This window comes from Oreochromis niloticus, linkage group LG23, assembly GCF_001858045.2.
Source record: "Oreochromis niloticus isolate F11D_XX linkage group LG23, O_niloticus_UMD_NMBU, whole genome shotgun sequence".
NCBI lineage: Eukaryota > Metazoa > Chordata > Actinopteri > Cichliformes > Cichlidae > Oreochromis > Oreochromis niloticus.
The window spans coordinates 45,062,941-45,078,568 of NC_031986.2; the positions used below are offsets into that span (position 1 = coordinate 45,062,941).

Below are 15,628 nucleotides of genomic sequence, written 5' to 3' on the forward strand. Positions count from 1 at the left end.
TCACCCAGGACCAGTTTGCTATGGGAGACCCTACCAGCCCCCGGACAACATAGCCCCTGGGCTCCCCGGGACACACAAACCCCTCCACCACGATAAGGTCGCGATTCGCAAAAAACTGTACAATTTTCGAATACCTCTCACGTTGACTTCAGCTGTCGTCTTCTGCTCCCCGAAGGCGCAGCTGTACTCGCCGACATCCTCTGGCTGGATGTTCCTGATGGTCATCTCAGCTATCCTCCCCTTCAGTATCATCTGATATCTTCCTCCATGATAAAGCTGGTCCTCCCCCTTCCACCACTGTACGGGCACCCCGGCCCTGGATAGTTCACAGCGCAGGGACACGTTGCCTCCTTCAGGGGCCTCCTGGTTCTTCAGACCCATTCTGAACGTAAGCGGTATAGCTGTGGATGTGGGGTAGAAAATCGAATTTGAAGTCTAATGATCAGGAAAGAACATATAAGACAAGATCATACTGCTTCATTTGGTACCTTTTAAAACGAGCAGAAACGTAGGCTGTAGAAGTATGAATGAACCAAACACTTTCACATCTACACTCTTGGCTTACGTGTGATTGTGACATTGGCTGTAGTCTTGACATCTCCATGGAAACAGCTGTAGAGGCCACTGTCCTCCAGTTGTGCATTTTTGACCGTCAGCTCCATGACGTTGTTTCGGTTTTTAATCTGGTACTTGAAATTATTCCTCAGCAGCTCTTCTCCTTTCCGCCACTCCACAGCAAGGCCAGGCTTGGACAGCTCGCAGCTCAGGGTCACGCTGTTCTCCTCCTCCACCTGCTGGTTCTTTAGCTTAGTTTTGAATGTGACTGGCGGCGCTGCAAGAAGCACCAAAGAGGAGTTGTGGAGTTACTTGACTTTATTTTATAAAAGTTCACTCTTTCAGATTCAGTGTTTCTAGCGTGGGAGCTGTGTTTTACCTTTAACTGTGAGCTCAGCAGTGGATTGGCTGTCTTTAGTCTTGCAGGTGTATTTGCCAGCATCGCTCTCCTCCACGTTGTTGATGATCAGCTTGGTGACGCGTCCCTCCTGTTTCATCTCATATTTGTATCCAGGCTTCAGGATCACTCTGCCTTTTCTCCAGTCCACCGGAGCTCCAGGTTTGGAGAGCTCACAGCAGAAAACTCCACCGTCCCCCTCCCTCACCTCCAAATTCTCAACCTCCTTTGTAAATGTAACAGGAAGTGCTACAGAAAAGAATACAAAGTGAGTGAAATCTGAAATTACAAATCATTTTCTAAATCTGCCGTGGTTAATTGGAAGTGCTGGGTGTTTTTCTCCTGTGGGGATTCCCAGCTGGACACTTTGTATCTCTACCCCAGCTGTAGTGCAGCTATTGTGCAGCTGTAGTGAAGCTATAGTGAAGCTGTAGTGAAGCTGTAGTGAAGCATACCTCTTACTTTGATGTCAGCTGATGTCACAACGGTCCCAACAGAACAGCTGTACTCGCCAGAGTCTGCCAGAGTTACATTTCTGATTAACATCTCCACCACTCGGCCTTCTTGCTTTATTTGAATTTTTTCTCCCTCTTTCACCAGGTGAGCCTCTTTCCTCCACTCCACGGGGACTCCGGCTTTTGAAAGCTCACAGCGTAAGGTCACGCAGCCCTCCTCCACAGCTTCCTGGTTCTTCAGTTTCTGCTTAAAGGTCACTGGTATTGCTAAGGAGTGATAGCCAGAAACATTACAAAAACACAGAAAAATCTGAAGATTATTAAAGCTTAATGATAAATGATGTTGCTGAATGCATCTCACCAGTAACGATTGTTGTTGCCATGGATTTTATCTCATCACAAATGCAGCTGTAGGTCCCGCTGTCCTCAGGGAGGCTTTTCCTGATGTGGAGCTCGTGGATGCAGCCGCTCTGCTTGATCTGGTATTTGTCTCCATTGGAAAGGACAGTGTCTCCCTTTGTCCACTGCACGGGGACCCCAGGCTGGGACAGCTCACAGCACAGTGTAACAACACCGCCCTCCTGCACCTGAATATTCTTCAAGTCTTGAAGAAATTTGATAGGCCGCTCTAGAATAGAGCAGAGGAGACATCATGAATACTAAAAACAGCATCTGACACCTGAAATGTACTTCACCTTTATGCTTCTGTAGCTCTGACAGGTAGACACTGAGGTAAAGTCAATGACATGTAAAATAGATTTAAACAAAGAAAAAGACAAAATAAACTGGAGAAAAAAACATTAATTTAAACTAACAATGATTCCATACTGCATCACTATATCTCTGTTCATACAGTGTCAGCATCTTCATCTTTAAATGTTACTTTATGACATTCAGGATGCTGAAAAAGATGAAAAACTGCTACAGTGAAAGCAGCAGCGCTCACCATTCACTCTGATCTCAGCTGTTGTCCTCTGTTCTCCACATATACAAGTATAATCTCCACTGTCCTCCACACAGAGGTCTGCGATCTTCATCTCCACCTGCAGGTCTTTTTTCCTCATCTGGTACTTGTCTCCATTCTTCAGCAGCTCTCCTCCTCTCCTCCACTCCACCGCGGACGCAGGTTTGGTGAGCTCACAGCGTAGAACCACGCTGCTGCCCTCCGTCACCTCCTGATTGGCTAGCAGTATCTTGAAACTAGGCGGTGACTCTAACGAAAACCAAGAGCCAAAGAGAACATCACGTGTTGCGCACTAAAGGGATGTGATTTTTAAAAAACATAAAAAATTATTACTTATATTATTACACTGAAATCCATAAAGCATAAGAGGGTTGTTTATGGTACAACTTCAGCAATCAGTGGAAAACATGACTACAGACGGAGAAATCCATTATCCAGGTATCCACTCTGCTACAAAGCTACTACAGAGGAAACGTGGGTATTTAATATGCACTATAATGGATTAAACTCCAATCCATTATATTCCAGGCTGTGAGTATGTCTCATGATGCCTGCATGAGACAAATGATGGACTGCTGCTCATAATAAGATTCAGGAAACTTTGACTTGAACGCTTAAATGATGCAGTTCTTTAAAAGAAATCATTTGCTGCAGAGTACAAACTATCACTGTGGCATTAGGCACAAACTGGGTGACGACATATGGAAACATGAATGGGTTCACACAGTGATGACTCGTGATGACGGCTCTATTGACTATTTTGTGGCTGACCTCTTTGGCGTCTGCGCTTGGGTGACTCTGTTAAATAATGACATAAAAATTCAAAAAGAAGGAAGAACAGTGCTTTATAAAATCATAATCAGATGTTGGGGATGCGTTTGTCTCACCTACGACTGTGAGCTCAGCAGTGGATTGGCTGTCTTTAGTCTTGCAGGTGTATTTGCCGGCATCGCTGTCCTCCACGTTGTTGATGATCAGCCTGGTGACGCATCCGTCCTGTTTCATCTCGTATTTCTCTCCAGGTTTCAGAATGACTCTGCCTTTCCTCCAGCTGATTGCAGCTCCAGGTTTGGAGAGCTCACAGCAGAAAACGCCGCTGTCGCCTTCCTTTACCACCAGGTTCCGGATCTCCCGTTTAAATGTCACAGGAAGTGCTGTTGGAAAATGGATTTTTTTGGGTGATTGAATGGATTTGTAAATTGCTGTTTACACCTACCCACTTTATTGATTTCTTATTCAGTCTTTATGTCTGCTTTTTTATGTAGCACAGAGGTTATATAGCCAGGACTGATGCAGTTCCTCCTAAAGTCACAAACTGATTTAAACTTACGTTTCACTTTGACTTCAGCGGTGGTTTTCTCATCTCCTGTGATGCAGCTGTATTTTCCTGCGTCTTCTGGTTGGATGTTTAAAACGGTCAGTTTAGCCGTCTTTCCTTCGAGCTCTATGCGATACTTTCCCCGAGATCCCTCCTCAGAGAGCAGCTGACCCTGCTTCTGCCACTGAATCGGGACTCCCTTCTTTGACAGCTCACACTGTAACGTCATGCTGGTCCCTTCTTCGGCCACCTGACTCTTCAGGCTCACCTTAAATGTCGCGGGGATCGCTGTCAAGGCAAACACATTTTTATATGTGTGAAGTAAAGCAAAGGCAAGAACGAGACAAATATGATTTACAGGTCAATGTTCATTCTTGTGGAAAAGACATTTTTCACAGGTGCATTACTTTGAAAAGCAACGTTTAGCCTTACTGCTTCCACAGAGATAAAGAAGGTAAGTAGCAGCCAGGTGATGTGCTTAATGAACTGATCCTCAGTAAGTGTGATCAACAGAGGCAGAAACGATGGAAGCTTGCTAGTGTGGAGCATTGAGGTCTGTGACACCTGAGCAAAGGTCAGACTGTACAGGCCTCATTTAGCATGTTAAAGATAAAGTTCATGACTTTGTGAGGCCGCCTTTCTAAAGCACACAAGCAAATTTACAACAAAATCACTGGAAAAGAAGAAATAAAATCAAGGTTTTGTAATTGTCTGGTCAGTCCAGCCCCCTTTCTTTTTCAATTAACTGTCGACTTACTGAATATATGCTTTAACTTTTCATTAACCCTGTAAGACCCAACCCATCAAAAATAGCCAGAAAATTCAGATTTTTTGGAACTGAGATGTTTGTTAACACTTAGAACAAAATCATGTTGTGTGTGATATATTTTTGATACACTGGACATTTTTAGCAACCTTTTGTTAACAACAATGTTAATTTTAGACAAAAAAACATTTAGAAATTATGGCAAGTATTGATCATGTTGATGAGATAGAGGTCTCAGAAACTGATGTATCAAATATGATACAAAGGGCATTACAGGGTTAAGTAACAAAGAGACACAGAGAATAAACTCACCAATAACTTTAACAGTAGACTTTGTCCTCTGCTCTCGGCAGACACATGTGTAGACACCGCTGTCCTCTGGTACAGCATCTCTGATGGTCAGCTCCAGGACCGAGTCCCTCTGCTTTATCTGGTACTTGTCTCCGTGCTCAAGCAGATCTCCTCCAAGCCTCCATTCCACTGAGACACCAGGTTTAGAGATCTCACAACACAGCGTGATGTTGTGTCCTTCCTCGACTTGTACATTTTTTAGCTTTTGTTTGAAGACGATGGGAAGAGCTAAAAGGTAAAGTAAGTGGACGAGATAAGTAAGTAAAGCGCCTGAAAACAAAAATACAACACAGCAGCACATCCTTCTTTCATGGGTCTGCTGTGAAATTCATTGAGGTAATTAAAGCCATAACGTATGGGTTTCAAATGTATGACTCCCTGTACCTGCCAGATACACAGAAAACACTAGAATATAAGTTACCATTAACAGTCAGAGTAGCGGTGGTCTCCACGTTTCCACAGATGCATGTGTAGATGTTGCTGTCCTCGGGGGTCACGTCAAAGATCCTCAGTTCAATGAGCATGTCTCTCTGTCGTATGTGATATTTCTCTCCATTTCTTATCAGTTCATCCCCGCCTTTCCTCCACTCCACTGTGTGACCAGGTTTGGAGAGCTCACAGCGTAACGTGGCAGTGTTGCCCTCCTCTATCAACACGTTCCTCAGCTTCTGCTTGAAGGTGACTGGGAGAGCTGAGAAACACATTAAGACCAGATAAATAATCACAGATTGCCTTTGAATTTCCTCATAATTATTCCCTTATCAGCTAGTTGGTTAATAAACTCCTACCAGTAATCTTGACAGTGGCAGATGTCATCTGATCAGCACACACACAGCTGTAGACCCCACCGTCCTCGGGCACAGGTTTCCATATGAGGAGCTCCAGTGTGGTCTCCCTTTTCCTTATCTGGTACTTCACACTATTCTTCAGCACCTCATCCTCTTTCCTCCACTCTACCGGTATTCCAGGTTTGGAAATTTCACAGCGCAATATGACACTGCTGCCCTCTTCTGCTTGCATATTCTTGAGTTGTTGTATGAATGTGATCGGAACAGCTGGGAAATAAGGAGTGACATCATAGATATAAATACAAAGAAGATAAAATCTTTGTGTGATAGTTTATTGCATTAGCAGCTGTACCTGTATGTGGCCCACTGTCATATATCAGTGCACAGTAAGTTATTGCATGTTGCATGCATCTGTATTTCTCCAGGTGAGCTGGATAAAACTGCACTGCTCCTTTTATACTTGCATGAGCTCGTAATGGATGTAAAACAGGCCGTAAATACTAAAAAAATGATATTTTTGGTAAAGTGTGATGAAGAGCTTTACCGTGTACTTTGAGACTTGCTGTAGTGTGGTGGTCTCTGCACTGGCATGTATACTGTCCAGCGTCCTCGGGTTTCAGGGCTTTGATGGTCAGAGAGTTGATCGTTTTCCTCTGTCTCATCACGTACTTGTCTCCTGGCCTGATGCTCTCAAAACCTTTCTTCCAGTGGACCTGGACCCCAGGCAGAGAGTACTCACAGGTCAGGGTGACAGCTTCTCCTTCTTTGGCCTCCACATGCTTCAAATGGTGGATGAACTCTGCTGGGATGGCTAGGAATGACAATGAAGAGGGGAAATCTTTACTTATTATAATTTCTCCTATCTAATCATATACGATCTACCAGAAATGTTCGACCCATAGCAAGCACGTGACAAACAAATGCCTATTCGTACCTTTGACAGTGACCGCGGCCCTAGTTGTAACAGAGCCAGCACTGCACTCGTACACTCCTGCATCTGTTTGGCAAACTTCTCGGATGGTCAGCCGAGCTTCGCACCCCAAACGACTGGTAAAGTATCTTGAGGAGTTCCACATGAGACAGCCATCTTTGTACCACAGGATGTGACACGGCTTGGAGGTCACACAGGACAAAATCAAGCCACCTCCTTCGATGGCCTCACAGTCCTCAAGTGACTTACAAATGGTGGGACGCCTTTCTGGTATCATGAAAAGATGAAGCACAGCACATGTAAGATGTGACAAAAAATACACGTTAAAGCTCAAAGATCTCAGCTTTACCTCGGACCAACAGCGAGGCGTAAGATCTTTTGTCCCCTGCTGCGAAGGAAATAGTGCCAGTGTCTTTACGGGCCAGCTGTTTAAACGTAAGGGTGTGGAAGCCTCCTGAAAGCACCTGGATCTCATTGAGCTCGTTGGTATAAAGCAAAGTCTCATCCAAATACCACTTGGCCCCAGCGTAGTCACTGGGAGAGATACGACACCTGAATGTGACTGTGTCCCCCTCCAGACACTCAACGTCTTCCAGTTCATCCAGTATCACCACCTTCTGACCTGAGAGATGGAAAAGACAAAACTCTTACAAACTTACAACATACATGACCCGATCAGCACCATCAGTATTTTTACCAAACATGTTACTCAGCAATGATAAAAGTTAGCAGCATGCATTACAGCACTATTGGTATTTCTACCAGTGTGTTGGTTCCTTCGTTTTACAGTACTTTCTATCACTGCCTGATATGGCCCAGTTTAATTCTCACTAAACAACATGATCTCACCTTGCACAGTCAGCTGTGCCCGGCTTTGCATGGTGCCAACATCACATATATAAATATCTGTGTCCGATTTCTCCAGTGAGGTGATGGTGAGGGACAGCACCACGCCCTTCTGCCTGATGACATACTTCCTTCCAGGCCGCAGCTCAATCAAGCCCTTCAGCCAGGTCACGCGTTTGGCTGGCTGCCTCGTCTCGCACTCGAGTGTCACCTTTCCTTTTTCTTCTGCTCGAGTGTCTTTCAGCTCCCTGGCAAACGTGTGCTGTAACTCTGAAATGAAAAGGGAGCTTAGTAAAGCCGATCCAGCCATAAAAAACCCAAAGACATGGAGATAATATAGATCCTTTCAATCTGTACCTCCGTGCTGCAACTTGTGTTTTACCTCTATCTGTGAATGGTTGCTACCTTTATAAAACCAAGAATTAATGAAAGTCAAATCGAAGCTACCTCTGATCTCAAGCTTGGCACGGGAGGCCACGCCTTCGGCCTCACAGCAGTACTCTCCAGAGTCTCGGATAGTGGTGCTTTTGATCACCAATCGTGCCAGATGTTTCTCCACGCTCATCTCATACTTGGGGCTCTCCTTGATCAGACGCCCATTTTTCAGCCAGCGGATGGTGACTTCAGGTTTGGTGATTTCACAGGTCAGCTCTGCATCCTCACCAGGCACGGCCTTGACGTTCAACAAGTCCCTGAAGATGTGCACTGGCTTCTCTGTGTGAGAAAATGCACATTGGCTCGCTCAACAGCTTGAAACAATTTACAGTGTAGGATATGTATAATGTGTATGAACTCTCCAGGCATGGCCATATCTTAGGAAAGATTATTTACCTTGAACAAAAAGCATGGTCCTACAGGTTAGATCTTTAATTGTGAAGACCACATCTCCAGCGTCAGTAAGTAACGCATCTCTAACTGTCATCGTATACATGCGGCCACTGTTGGTGAGCTGAATGCGGCTGTTGGTAACCACGAGCTGGCCGTTAATTGTCCAAGAAGGTTTATCGTCAAGATCATGGGAGAGAAGACACTCAAAAGTGCAGGTGTCTCCCTCGAGGACAGCGGTCGTCTTCAAACGCTGGACGATTGTAATGTGTAAGTCTGTAAATAAATACAATCAGTAAATGACCACATATATCAGCGGTACTTCTTGTATTATGAATGCTATACTAACTGTGGATGAGATCTCAGAAAGGTTTAATACCACCGACACTCATTAAACATGGTGCAGAATAAAGAAATAGTTACCTTAAATTATTAAAATTCTTAAATGGTTGAGGATTCAGAAATACAAGAGCAATGCTTTTACTGATAAACTCACATAAAACATTTTAGTCTCTGGTTTGAGAGCTTATTAGAAATGGCGTTTCTGTTTCTACTACTCACCATGTACTGTGACTTTAGCTTTGGTCTGACTTGTGCCGAGATCACACGTGTACTGTCCTGCATCATCCTTACTCAGTGAATGGATGACCAAAGCCATGGACTTCCCAAACTGGAGCAGCTCGTGTTTGTCATCAGCTGTCAGAACTACACCGTCCTTCTTCCAAGCAGGGCTCGCCGTCTCTTTGGAAATTTCACACTGAAGACAAAGCTCCCCTTGCTCCTCTCCAACTGCATCCTCCAGAGGCCTCAGGAACACTGCTGGGCATTCTGGGACACAATACAGGTTAGTCACAGGTTGTGTTTCTGAGAAATTAACGCAGAGAAATTTAAGCCTCCTCCTGTCACTGACCTTTGACCTTTAAGGTGGTTGTCTCAGTGAGAAGGCCCGCTTTGAAGGTAACCCTGCTCTCCTGTGGCCGAAGCTTTTTGATTGTGAGCCTGTGCATGGTGCCCATGTGGTGGATCTTGTTGATGGCGTTGGAATAGAGCCGGACGTTGTTGAGGAGCCATTCCACATTGGCCACCACGTAGTTGAGTTCGCATGAGAAAGTGGCGACGCCATTCTCCTCAATTTCCACCGGTTCAAGGTGTTTGACCAACTTCAGTTTCCGCACTGCAATACAAAGGCTCAATTCATCAACGTGTCCTGAAGAGGCTTTATATTAACATTTGCATCACACCACACTAAACCTACCTTCTACTTTAACATGTGCCGAGCTCTGTGACCCTCCAGCCAGACAGCGGTACTGTCCCGCATCCATCGCCGTCAGGCCGTGGATGGTCAGCTCTGCTCGTTTCCCCTCCCTATTCATGCTGTACTTGTTAGAGGATTTCAGAGCTGTGCGGCCCTTAAACCAGCGCACCACCCTGGGAGATGGGGCAAACTCACAGCTCAGAGTCACAGAGCTGCTCTCTTTTGCCTCCACGTCATCCAAGTGGTGGACCACCTGAAGAGGCCGCTCTAAAAGGGAAGACATGTTTACTTGTTCAGCAGCGTATTTCCATTATTTCACTGGAGAATACCATTTTATCAGCCTGAGGCGGTGTGGGAGACTCACCTTTAACCGTAAGCTGAGCGGTGGAACGACTCTTTCCAGCTACAAAGACCACCGGGCCTGACATGGAGCTTTCTGTGGAGGTGAAGCACAGGCTGTGGAGGGTGGCCTCCCTGTCAATGTTCACTGCCGCGCATGGCTCCAGGACCTCACCGTTCAGCGTCCACTTTGGTGGCCTCCCTGATTTCAAGTTGGTCTCTACCTGGAATCGTGCAGGCTCTGGCTCCATCACCTCCACCGATTTCATCCCCCGCACTATGGTGATAGCCTGCTCTGCATGTACAGCATAATACATATTACCTCTACTGCACAGCTCCCGACATCATAGTTTGGTTTCATAAGTGTGGGAACCTCACCCTCTACCAGAAGCTGGCAGGAGGTTTTATCATCCTGTGCATCACATGTGTAGGTGTCTTCATCTGACGAGCAGACATCATTGATAGCAAGCTGCCTGTAGATATCTTGGCTGATTAGATGATACTTCTTGCTGGGAAGTAGCTCCTTCCTGTTCTTGTACCACCTGACCTCAGCATTAGGCCGTGACACGTGGCACTCCAGCAGACCTCGGTGGCGATACATGGCAATTTTTACTCTCAGAGGACGCACTATTTGGACTGGAAGCTCTGAGAGTGGAAGGACAAACTCAGGTGACTGAATTGGTTTGTATGATCTTTATTGTTTTATAAGAACTATTTATTGTGTGTCTCCAAAAGTTGAATCTGTTCATCTGGACGTAGCGTTTTGTGGGAGAAACGTTTCGTCACTCATCCAAGTGACTTCTTCAGTCTCAGCTGACTGCAGGTTTCCCCAAACCTTATAAACAGTACATTTGCATAATGACTGAAACCAGCCCACTGAAGGAACAATGGGCTGTGAGGTCAGTTCCTTAATCATAATTATGCAAATTCCCATGACCATTGATCAACAATCACTGACCAAAACCCACTGATCAAAGAACACTGATCAATGGCCATGAGTACCATTCACAGAGAGTTGGGGAATGGCTGCAATCACAGCATTGTAAGATGGTGACAGATGTACCCTTAGGCCCCCTCCTCGATTCAGAGATGGTCTTTCCCTTTTCACGTAAATGGCCTCCTTGACTCCGCGCTCAAACCAGCGTTCCTCCCTGTCCAGGATGTGTACATCCTCATCGTTGAAAGAGTGTCCACTGGCCTGTAGGTGTAAATAGACTGCAGAGTCCTGGCCTGATGAGGTTGCTCTTCTGTGTTGTGCCATCTGCTTCGCCAGAGGTTGTTTGGTTTCCCCGATGTATAAATCCTGGCAATCCTCCTGGCACTTAACAGCGTACACTATGTTACTCTGTTTGTGTCGGGGGACCCGATCCTTGGGGTGGACCAGTTTTTGGCGCAGCGTGTTTTGGGGTTTAAAAGCCACAGAGACCCGGTGTTTAGAAAAAATGCGTCTCAACTGCTCCGATACTCCTGACACATATGGGATCACTACAGGTTTTCGCCTGGGCAGCGGTTGTCCTTCTCTCCTGGATCGGCTGGAGCTTTCTTTAGGCGCCTTCCCAGCTTTGACAAAAGTCCAGCTGGGATAACCACATTTACTCAGGGCCTTCTTGATGTGCTGTCCTTCTGCCTCCCTGGCCGCTGTGTCAGTGGGGATGGTGTTCGCTCTGTGTTGTAGCGTCCTGATGACACCCAGTTTGTGCTCCAGTGGATGATGAGAGTCAAACCTTAGATACTGATCCGTATGTGTAGGTTTACGGTACACGTCAGCTTTTAGATGTCCCCCATTACTGATGGAAATCTCACAGTCTAAGAAGGCTAACCTGCCACTTTTCATATCCTCCCTGGTGAATTTGATGTGTTGGTCCACCGAGTTAATGTGATCCATGAAATGTAGTACGTCCTGAGATTTGATTTTCACCCAGGTGTCTTCAGTGGGCTGGTTTCAGTCATTATGCAAATGTACTGTTTATAAGGTTTGGGGAAACCTGCAGTCAGCTGAGACTGAAGAAGTCACTTGGATGAGTGACGAAACGTTTCTCCCACAAAACGCTACGTCCAGATGAACAGATTCAACTTTTGGAGATTTACTTTCCTGGATGATTGAGAATGCATCAAGATATTTATTGTGTGTTTATCAGGATTTCTTTCATGCCCAGTGTGAGGTGTGAATCTCAGGGCTCACCTTGTACCGTGAGAGTTGCACAGGATGAGACCCGCTCTGCCGTGAACCTGATCTCTCCTGCATGTTCTGGTCTGACTGACTTGAAGGACAGAGTATGAGTTTTACCTGAAATCACATTAAACCCAGTATTTTATTCTGCTTATTACCTTTTCCTCGGTTAATTCTCCGAGTTCCCCTTATGGTTCAGGTACCAATGATTGAAGCTCATCAGTTCAAGCAACTACAAGCATAGCTCCCCCAAAATAAGGACTACTGCTAAGATAACTTTTACCTTGGTGTCTGATCCTGATGCTGTCTCCAGGACGGATCCGGCAGTCATCTCTGTACCACCGACCATCCACATCCATCTGGTTGACCTCGCACACGAAGGTTACAGGTTGACGCTCGATTGTGTCGACATCTTCCAGCTCCTTCACGATGTGAATGTCCCTAGCTGGAAATATCCACACTATGACTCGAAACTTAGTGAAAGTAACCAAAGAGAGCTTTTTGCCATATTGGGTAACTGCAATCTGACATATTACTTCATATCATTATTTATTGGACTAAAATGAAAGACGGTGCGCTGTGACTGTATGTTCTGCGGTTCCATAGCTTTGTTGGGTTCATAACACTGATTAGTTTCAATGGAAAAAAGAAACATTGCATTAAAAACAACACCGTCTGTCCAAGTCCAGCAGTTGTTGGACATTTCAACTACAGCATGCACTTCACTGCAGAAACTACACCATCTTAAAAAAACGTATTAACCTCCAGTTAGTGGTTCGGGTTATTGAAGCCCCGGAGAAAGTCACTGACCTCAATTTGGGATCTAACACAGAGATGGTCTGGGCCATATAAAAACATTCAATCCTGTGAACATGCAAGTAGTTTTATCACATTACCTCTGACAGTGAGTCGGCCTGAGGTCTGAATGCCATTAGCTTGAAAGGAGAACAAACCGGCATCTCCCAAAGCCACCCTGTTCAGTAAGAGGGAGTGTTTCTTCCCGTGTGTGCTGATGCGACAGTTGGGTTTAGATTTGAGCTGCGTCCCATCCCTCATCCACATGCCCTCTATGTAGGCTAGGTTAAGAGTAACCTCAAAGGAGCAGCTCTCACACTCTGAGACCTCTGCATCGTCCAATCCCTTCACCACCTGCAGACGGTTCTCTGCCAAACAAACACACACAGGCGGCGTTAGAGGCCTAAAGGCCTTTGACTCATTGTGAGAACTCTATTGAGAAAGTACAAATGCATTTAGAAATAAACATACTTGCAGCTGCTACTATTCCTCCAGGCTTATTGTCTCCCATGTCTCTTGTTCTTGACTGGAGAAGGTTGTTTTCTATCACAGTCGGCAGGCTGCAAATACAAACGTACCTGAGGTGACCCTGAGTCATGATATGTTGTCTGTTACAAAAAGAGAAATCAGTTTTTCCACAAACTCATTCAGCTCACTCTCACAGTTCAGGGGTACAGACATTACATTACTGATTTCTACATAAGTGCTTAAATCTTTTGGACATCATTGCAAAAACAAATCTAATTTCTTTCAGGCTAATCATCAAACCACAACATCCAAAATGGTAACCCCATCAAACTGGATATACATGGCATCGGTGTCTCATATTGTTGATCCCTGTGATGGCGTGCCAGTCAGTAATGAAGAGCAGAGTAATCTCTGTCACCGCACTTGGCTGAGTTCATCACCACCAATATAGACTCAGCTGTGATCAAACCTCCATAAGGCAGCATACGCTGAACTCAGAGGAAGGGAAAGCTCTGAAAAGCCAACAAGCAATCGACCAATGACCTGTTGATATGATATTTGAGATCATCAAACACGCCAGCTCCTCCCACCAGCACTCCAAGCATAGGCCAGTCTGCTCCATTACATTACCTACCAGCTAAAATGGTATTTTATGATGCGTCACACACGGCACTGTCTTTGGAACCAGTTATCTAGATTACCTGTAGAGCCCTAATATTTTATCATAAGCCTATTAAAATCTATTCTGCAAAATAAACACACACCATAGAAATAAAAACTGAAAACCTTTCAGATCAATACAGCAAACCAGCTTAATACAACTCTGCAATATAATTCAGCTATATAATATTCCAGTGATACTTTATTCAAAAGGGATTTCGTGTTGGCTATATTCAACTGCAAAAATAAACAATATATTTTCTATACACATTTCCAAATTAAAGAAGAATACATAAGCTTACCTACACCAATGCACCAGCTCTCAAACTAAGCAGGTGCTCTACAGGACGAACACATGCCTGCATACACTCTTTCTGCACCAGTTTCAAAAAAGCAAAACTACTTTATCCAAAACAAACACGAGCTGGATGAAACCTCCAGCATGGCCACAGGTCCTTTGGGAGTGTTGTGCTGTTTCTCACAGAGCCTTTAAGGTTAACAAGATGTATTTAATCCACCAAAGAGTGTGTCCATGCCTCCTTGTGCATCCCAGTTCCCAAAGTTAACAGGCTATAGTGCTTTCTCTTTTTTTTTCCTGCTGTTATGGAGCATAGTGCTGAACAGCTGACATATCTCTCCCCACACACTAACCTCCAAAATAGCCTTCTGTCAGTATGAGGGTAAAGATAGCTTTGGCTTTAATGGTGCAAGGCACCATATGCTCGACATCACTGGAACCATGAAAAACAATCAAAATGTATACAATGGCCCCAGTGTCTGTGATGGTTTTCCATTGTGCATCAGCGAGGGGTTGACCATCTTAGAAACATGACAATAAAAAGTAGATTCACCTTATTTTAAAGCAACCTTTGTATAGCATCAGAAGGTCTGCAGCATTTAAATGTGTTTCCTCGCAACAATGAGACCAAAATGACTGAACAGCATCAGAGGAGTCTCTGCACCATGAGGCTGATGGGGTTTAATCACCTGCTCTGTACAACACCGACCCACATTTGCCACAGTGTCTAAAACCTGTTACAGACATCAAAGTCCATGGTAACAGGAAAGAGGTGGTTTCTTCCACTGTTAATGCTAAAAGGTCATGAAAGATGCATACATCTTTAAAATCTTTACAAAACAAGAATTGCGTGCACACGTTTGAATTTATGTAGGATTTTCTGTAATCCACACAGGGTCAAAAGTATGCATACATATATGTAAAATCATAAAAGTATACATCTACCTTAGCTAGTCCCACCTTGATAAAACACCTTTGGAGTCTCGGGCATAACTCTGGCTGCATATTTCACCACTCATCACGGCTTGATGGGTTTCCTGGTGCAGAACCAGCTTTTAAATGTAGTCACTAAATTTGAAGTTGGGGTTTGGGAAGGTCCATCAGAGAAGCATCATAGAGCTACATCAGAACAACTGCAGCTCAAACACAAACAACTGGACAAAAGTACCTGTTATTTGGATATGTCACCACTTTGCTGAGGAAGACTAGCCAAACTGTCACCCTCTGATGAGAGGAAATTGATGTTGAGGAACAGCCCAGAAACCACCAGGGTTAAAGTTTATCATGAACTCAAAACCGCTGGAACACCAGCATCACTGTCCACAAAGCAAGTTTTACACAGACTGAGAGGATCCCGACTAAGACAGAAGCCACTGCTCCATAATCGAAGCCTTAAAGTGCAGTTGAAATTTGCAGGTGTACACATGGACAAACCAAATGCCTTCTC

At 44.8% G+C, this 15,628-nt stretch overlaps 1 protein-coding gene across 1 annotated transcript in view; it reads right to left on the reverse strand.

Annotated features, from left to right (window-relative positions):
* Window positions 1-14,460, reverse strand: part of obscna (obscurin, cytoskeletal calmodulin and titin-interacting RhoGEF a) — a 48,161-nt gene extending 33,701 nt beyond the window's left edge. The window contains exons 1-28 of the mRNA XM_019351898.2: window positions 14,186-14,460; window positions 13,227-13,315; window positions 12,857-13,123; window positions 12,244-12,405; window positions 11,973-12,077; window positions 10,169-10,435; window positions 9,816-10,085; window positions 9,452-9,718; window positions 9,107-9,370; window positions 8,758-9,024; window positions 8,203-8,472; window positions 7,819-8,085; window positions 7,375-7,641; window positions 6,875-7,147; window positions 6,529-6,792; window positions 6,139-6,405; window positions 5,595-5,861; window positions 5,228-5,497; window positions 4,768-5,034; window positions 3,702-3,977; window positions 3,259-3,525; window positions 3,143-3,169; window positions 2,354-2,620; window positions 1,769-2,035; window positions 1,408-1,674; window positions 935-1,201; window positions 566-832; window positions 135-401 (exon numbers count right to left, since the gene is read on the reverse strand). Of these exons, the coding sequence (XP_019207443.1) occupies window positions 135-401; window positions 566-832; window positions 935-1,201; window positions 1,408-1,674; window positions 1,769-2,035; window positions 2,354-2,620; window positions 3,143-3,169; window positions 3,259-3,525; window positions 3,702-3,977; window positions 4,768-5,034; window positions 5,228-5,497; window positions 5,595-5,861; window positions 6,139-6,405; window positions 6,529-6,792; window positions 6,875-7,147; window positions 7,375-7,641; window positions 7,819-8,085; window positions 8,203-8,472; window positions 8,758-9,024; window positions 9,107-9,370; window positions 9,452-9,718; window positions 9,816-10,085; window positions 10,169-10,435; window positions 11,973-12,077; window positions 12,244-12,405; window positions 12,857-13,123; window positions 13,227-13,266 (6,493 nt within the window). The 5' untranslated portion in view covers window positions 13,267-13,315; window positions 14,186-14,460. The remainder of the gene's footprint in view (window positions 1-134; window positions 402-565; window positions 833-934; window positions 1,202-1,407; window positions 1,675-1,768; window positions 2,036-2,353; window positions 2,621-3,142; window positions 3,170-3,258; window positions 3,526-3,701; window positions 3,978-4,767; window positions 5,035-5,227; window positions 5,498-5,594; window positions 5,862-6,138; window positions 6,406-6,528; window positions 6,793-6,874; window positions 7,148-7,374; window positions 7,642-7,818; window positions 8,086-8,202; window positions 8,473-8,757; window positions 9,025-9,106; window positions 9,371-9,451; window positions 9,719-9,815; window positions 10,086-10,168; window positions 10,436-11,972; window positions 12,078-12,243; window positions 12,406-12,856; window positions 13,124-13,226; window positions 13,316-14,185) is intronic.
* Window positions 14,461-15,628: the final 1,168 nt, after the last annotated feature.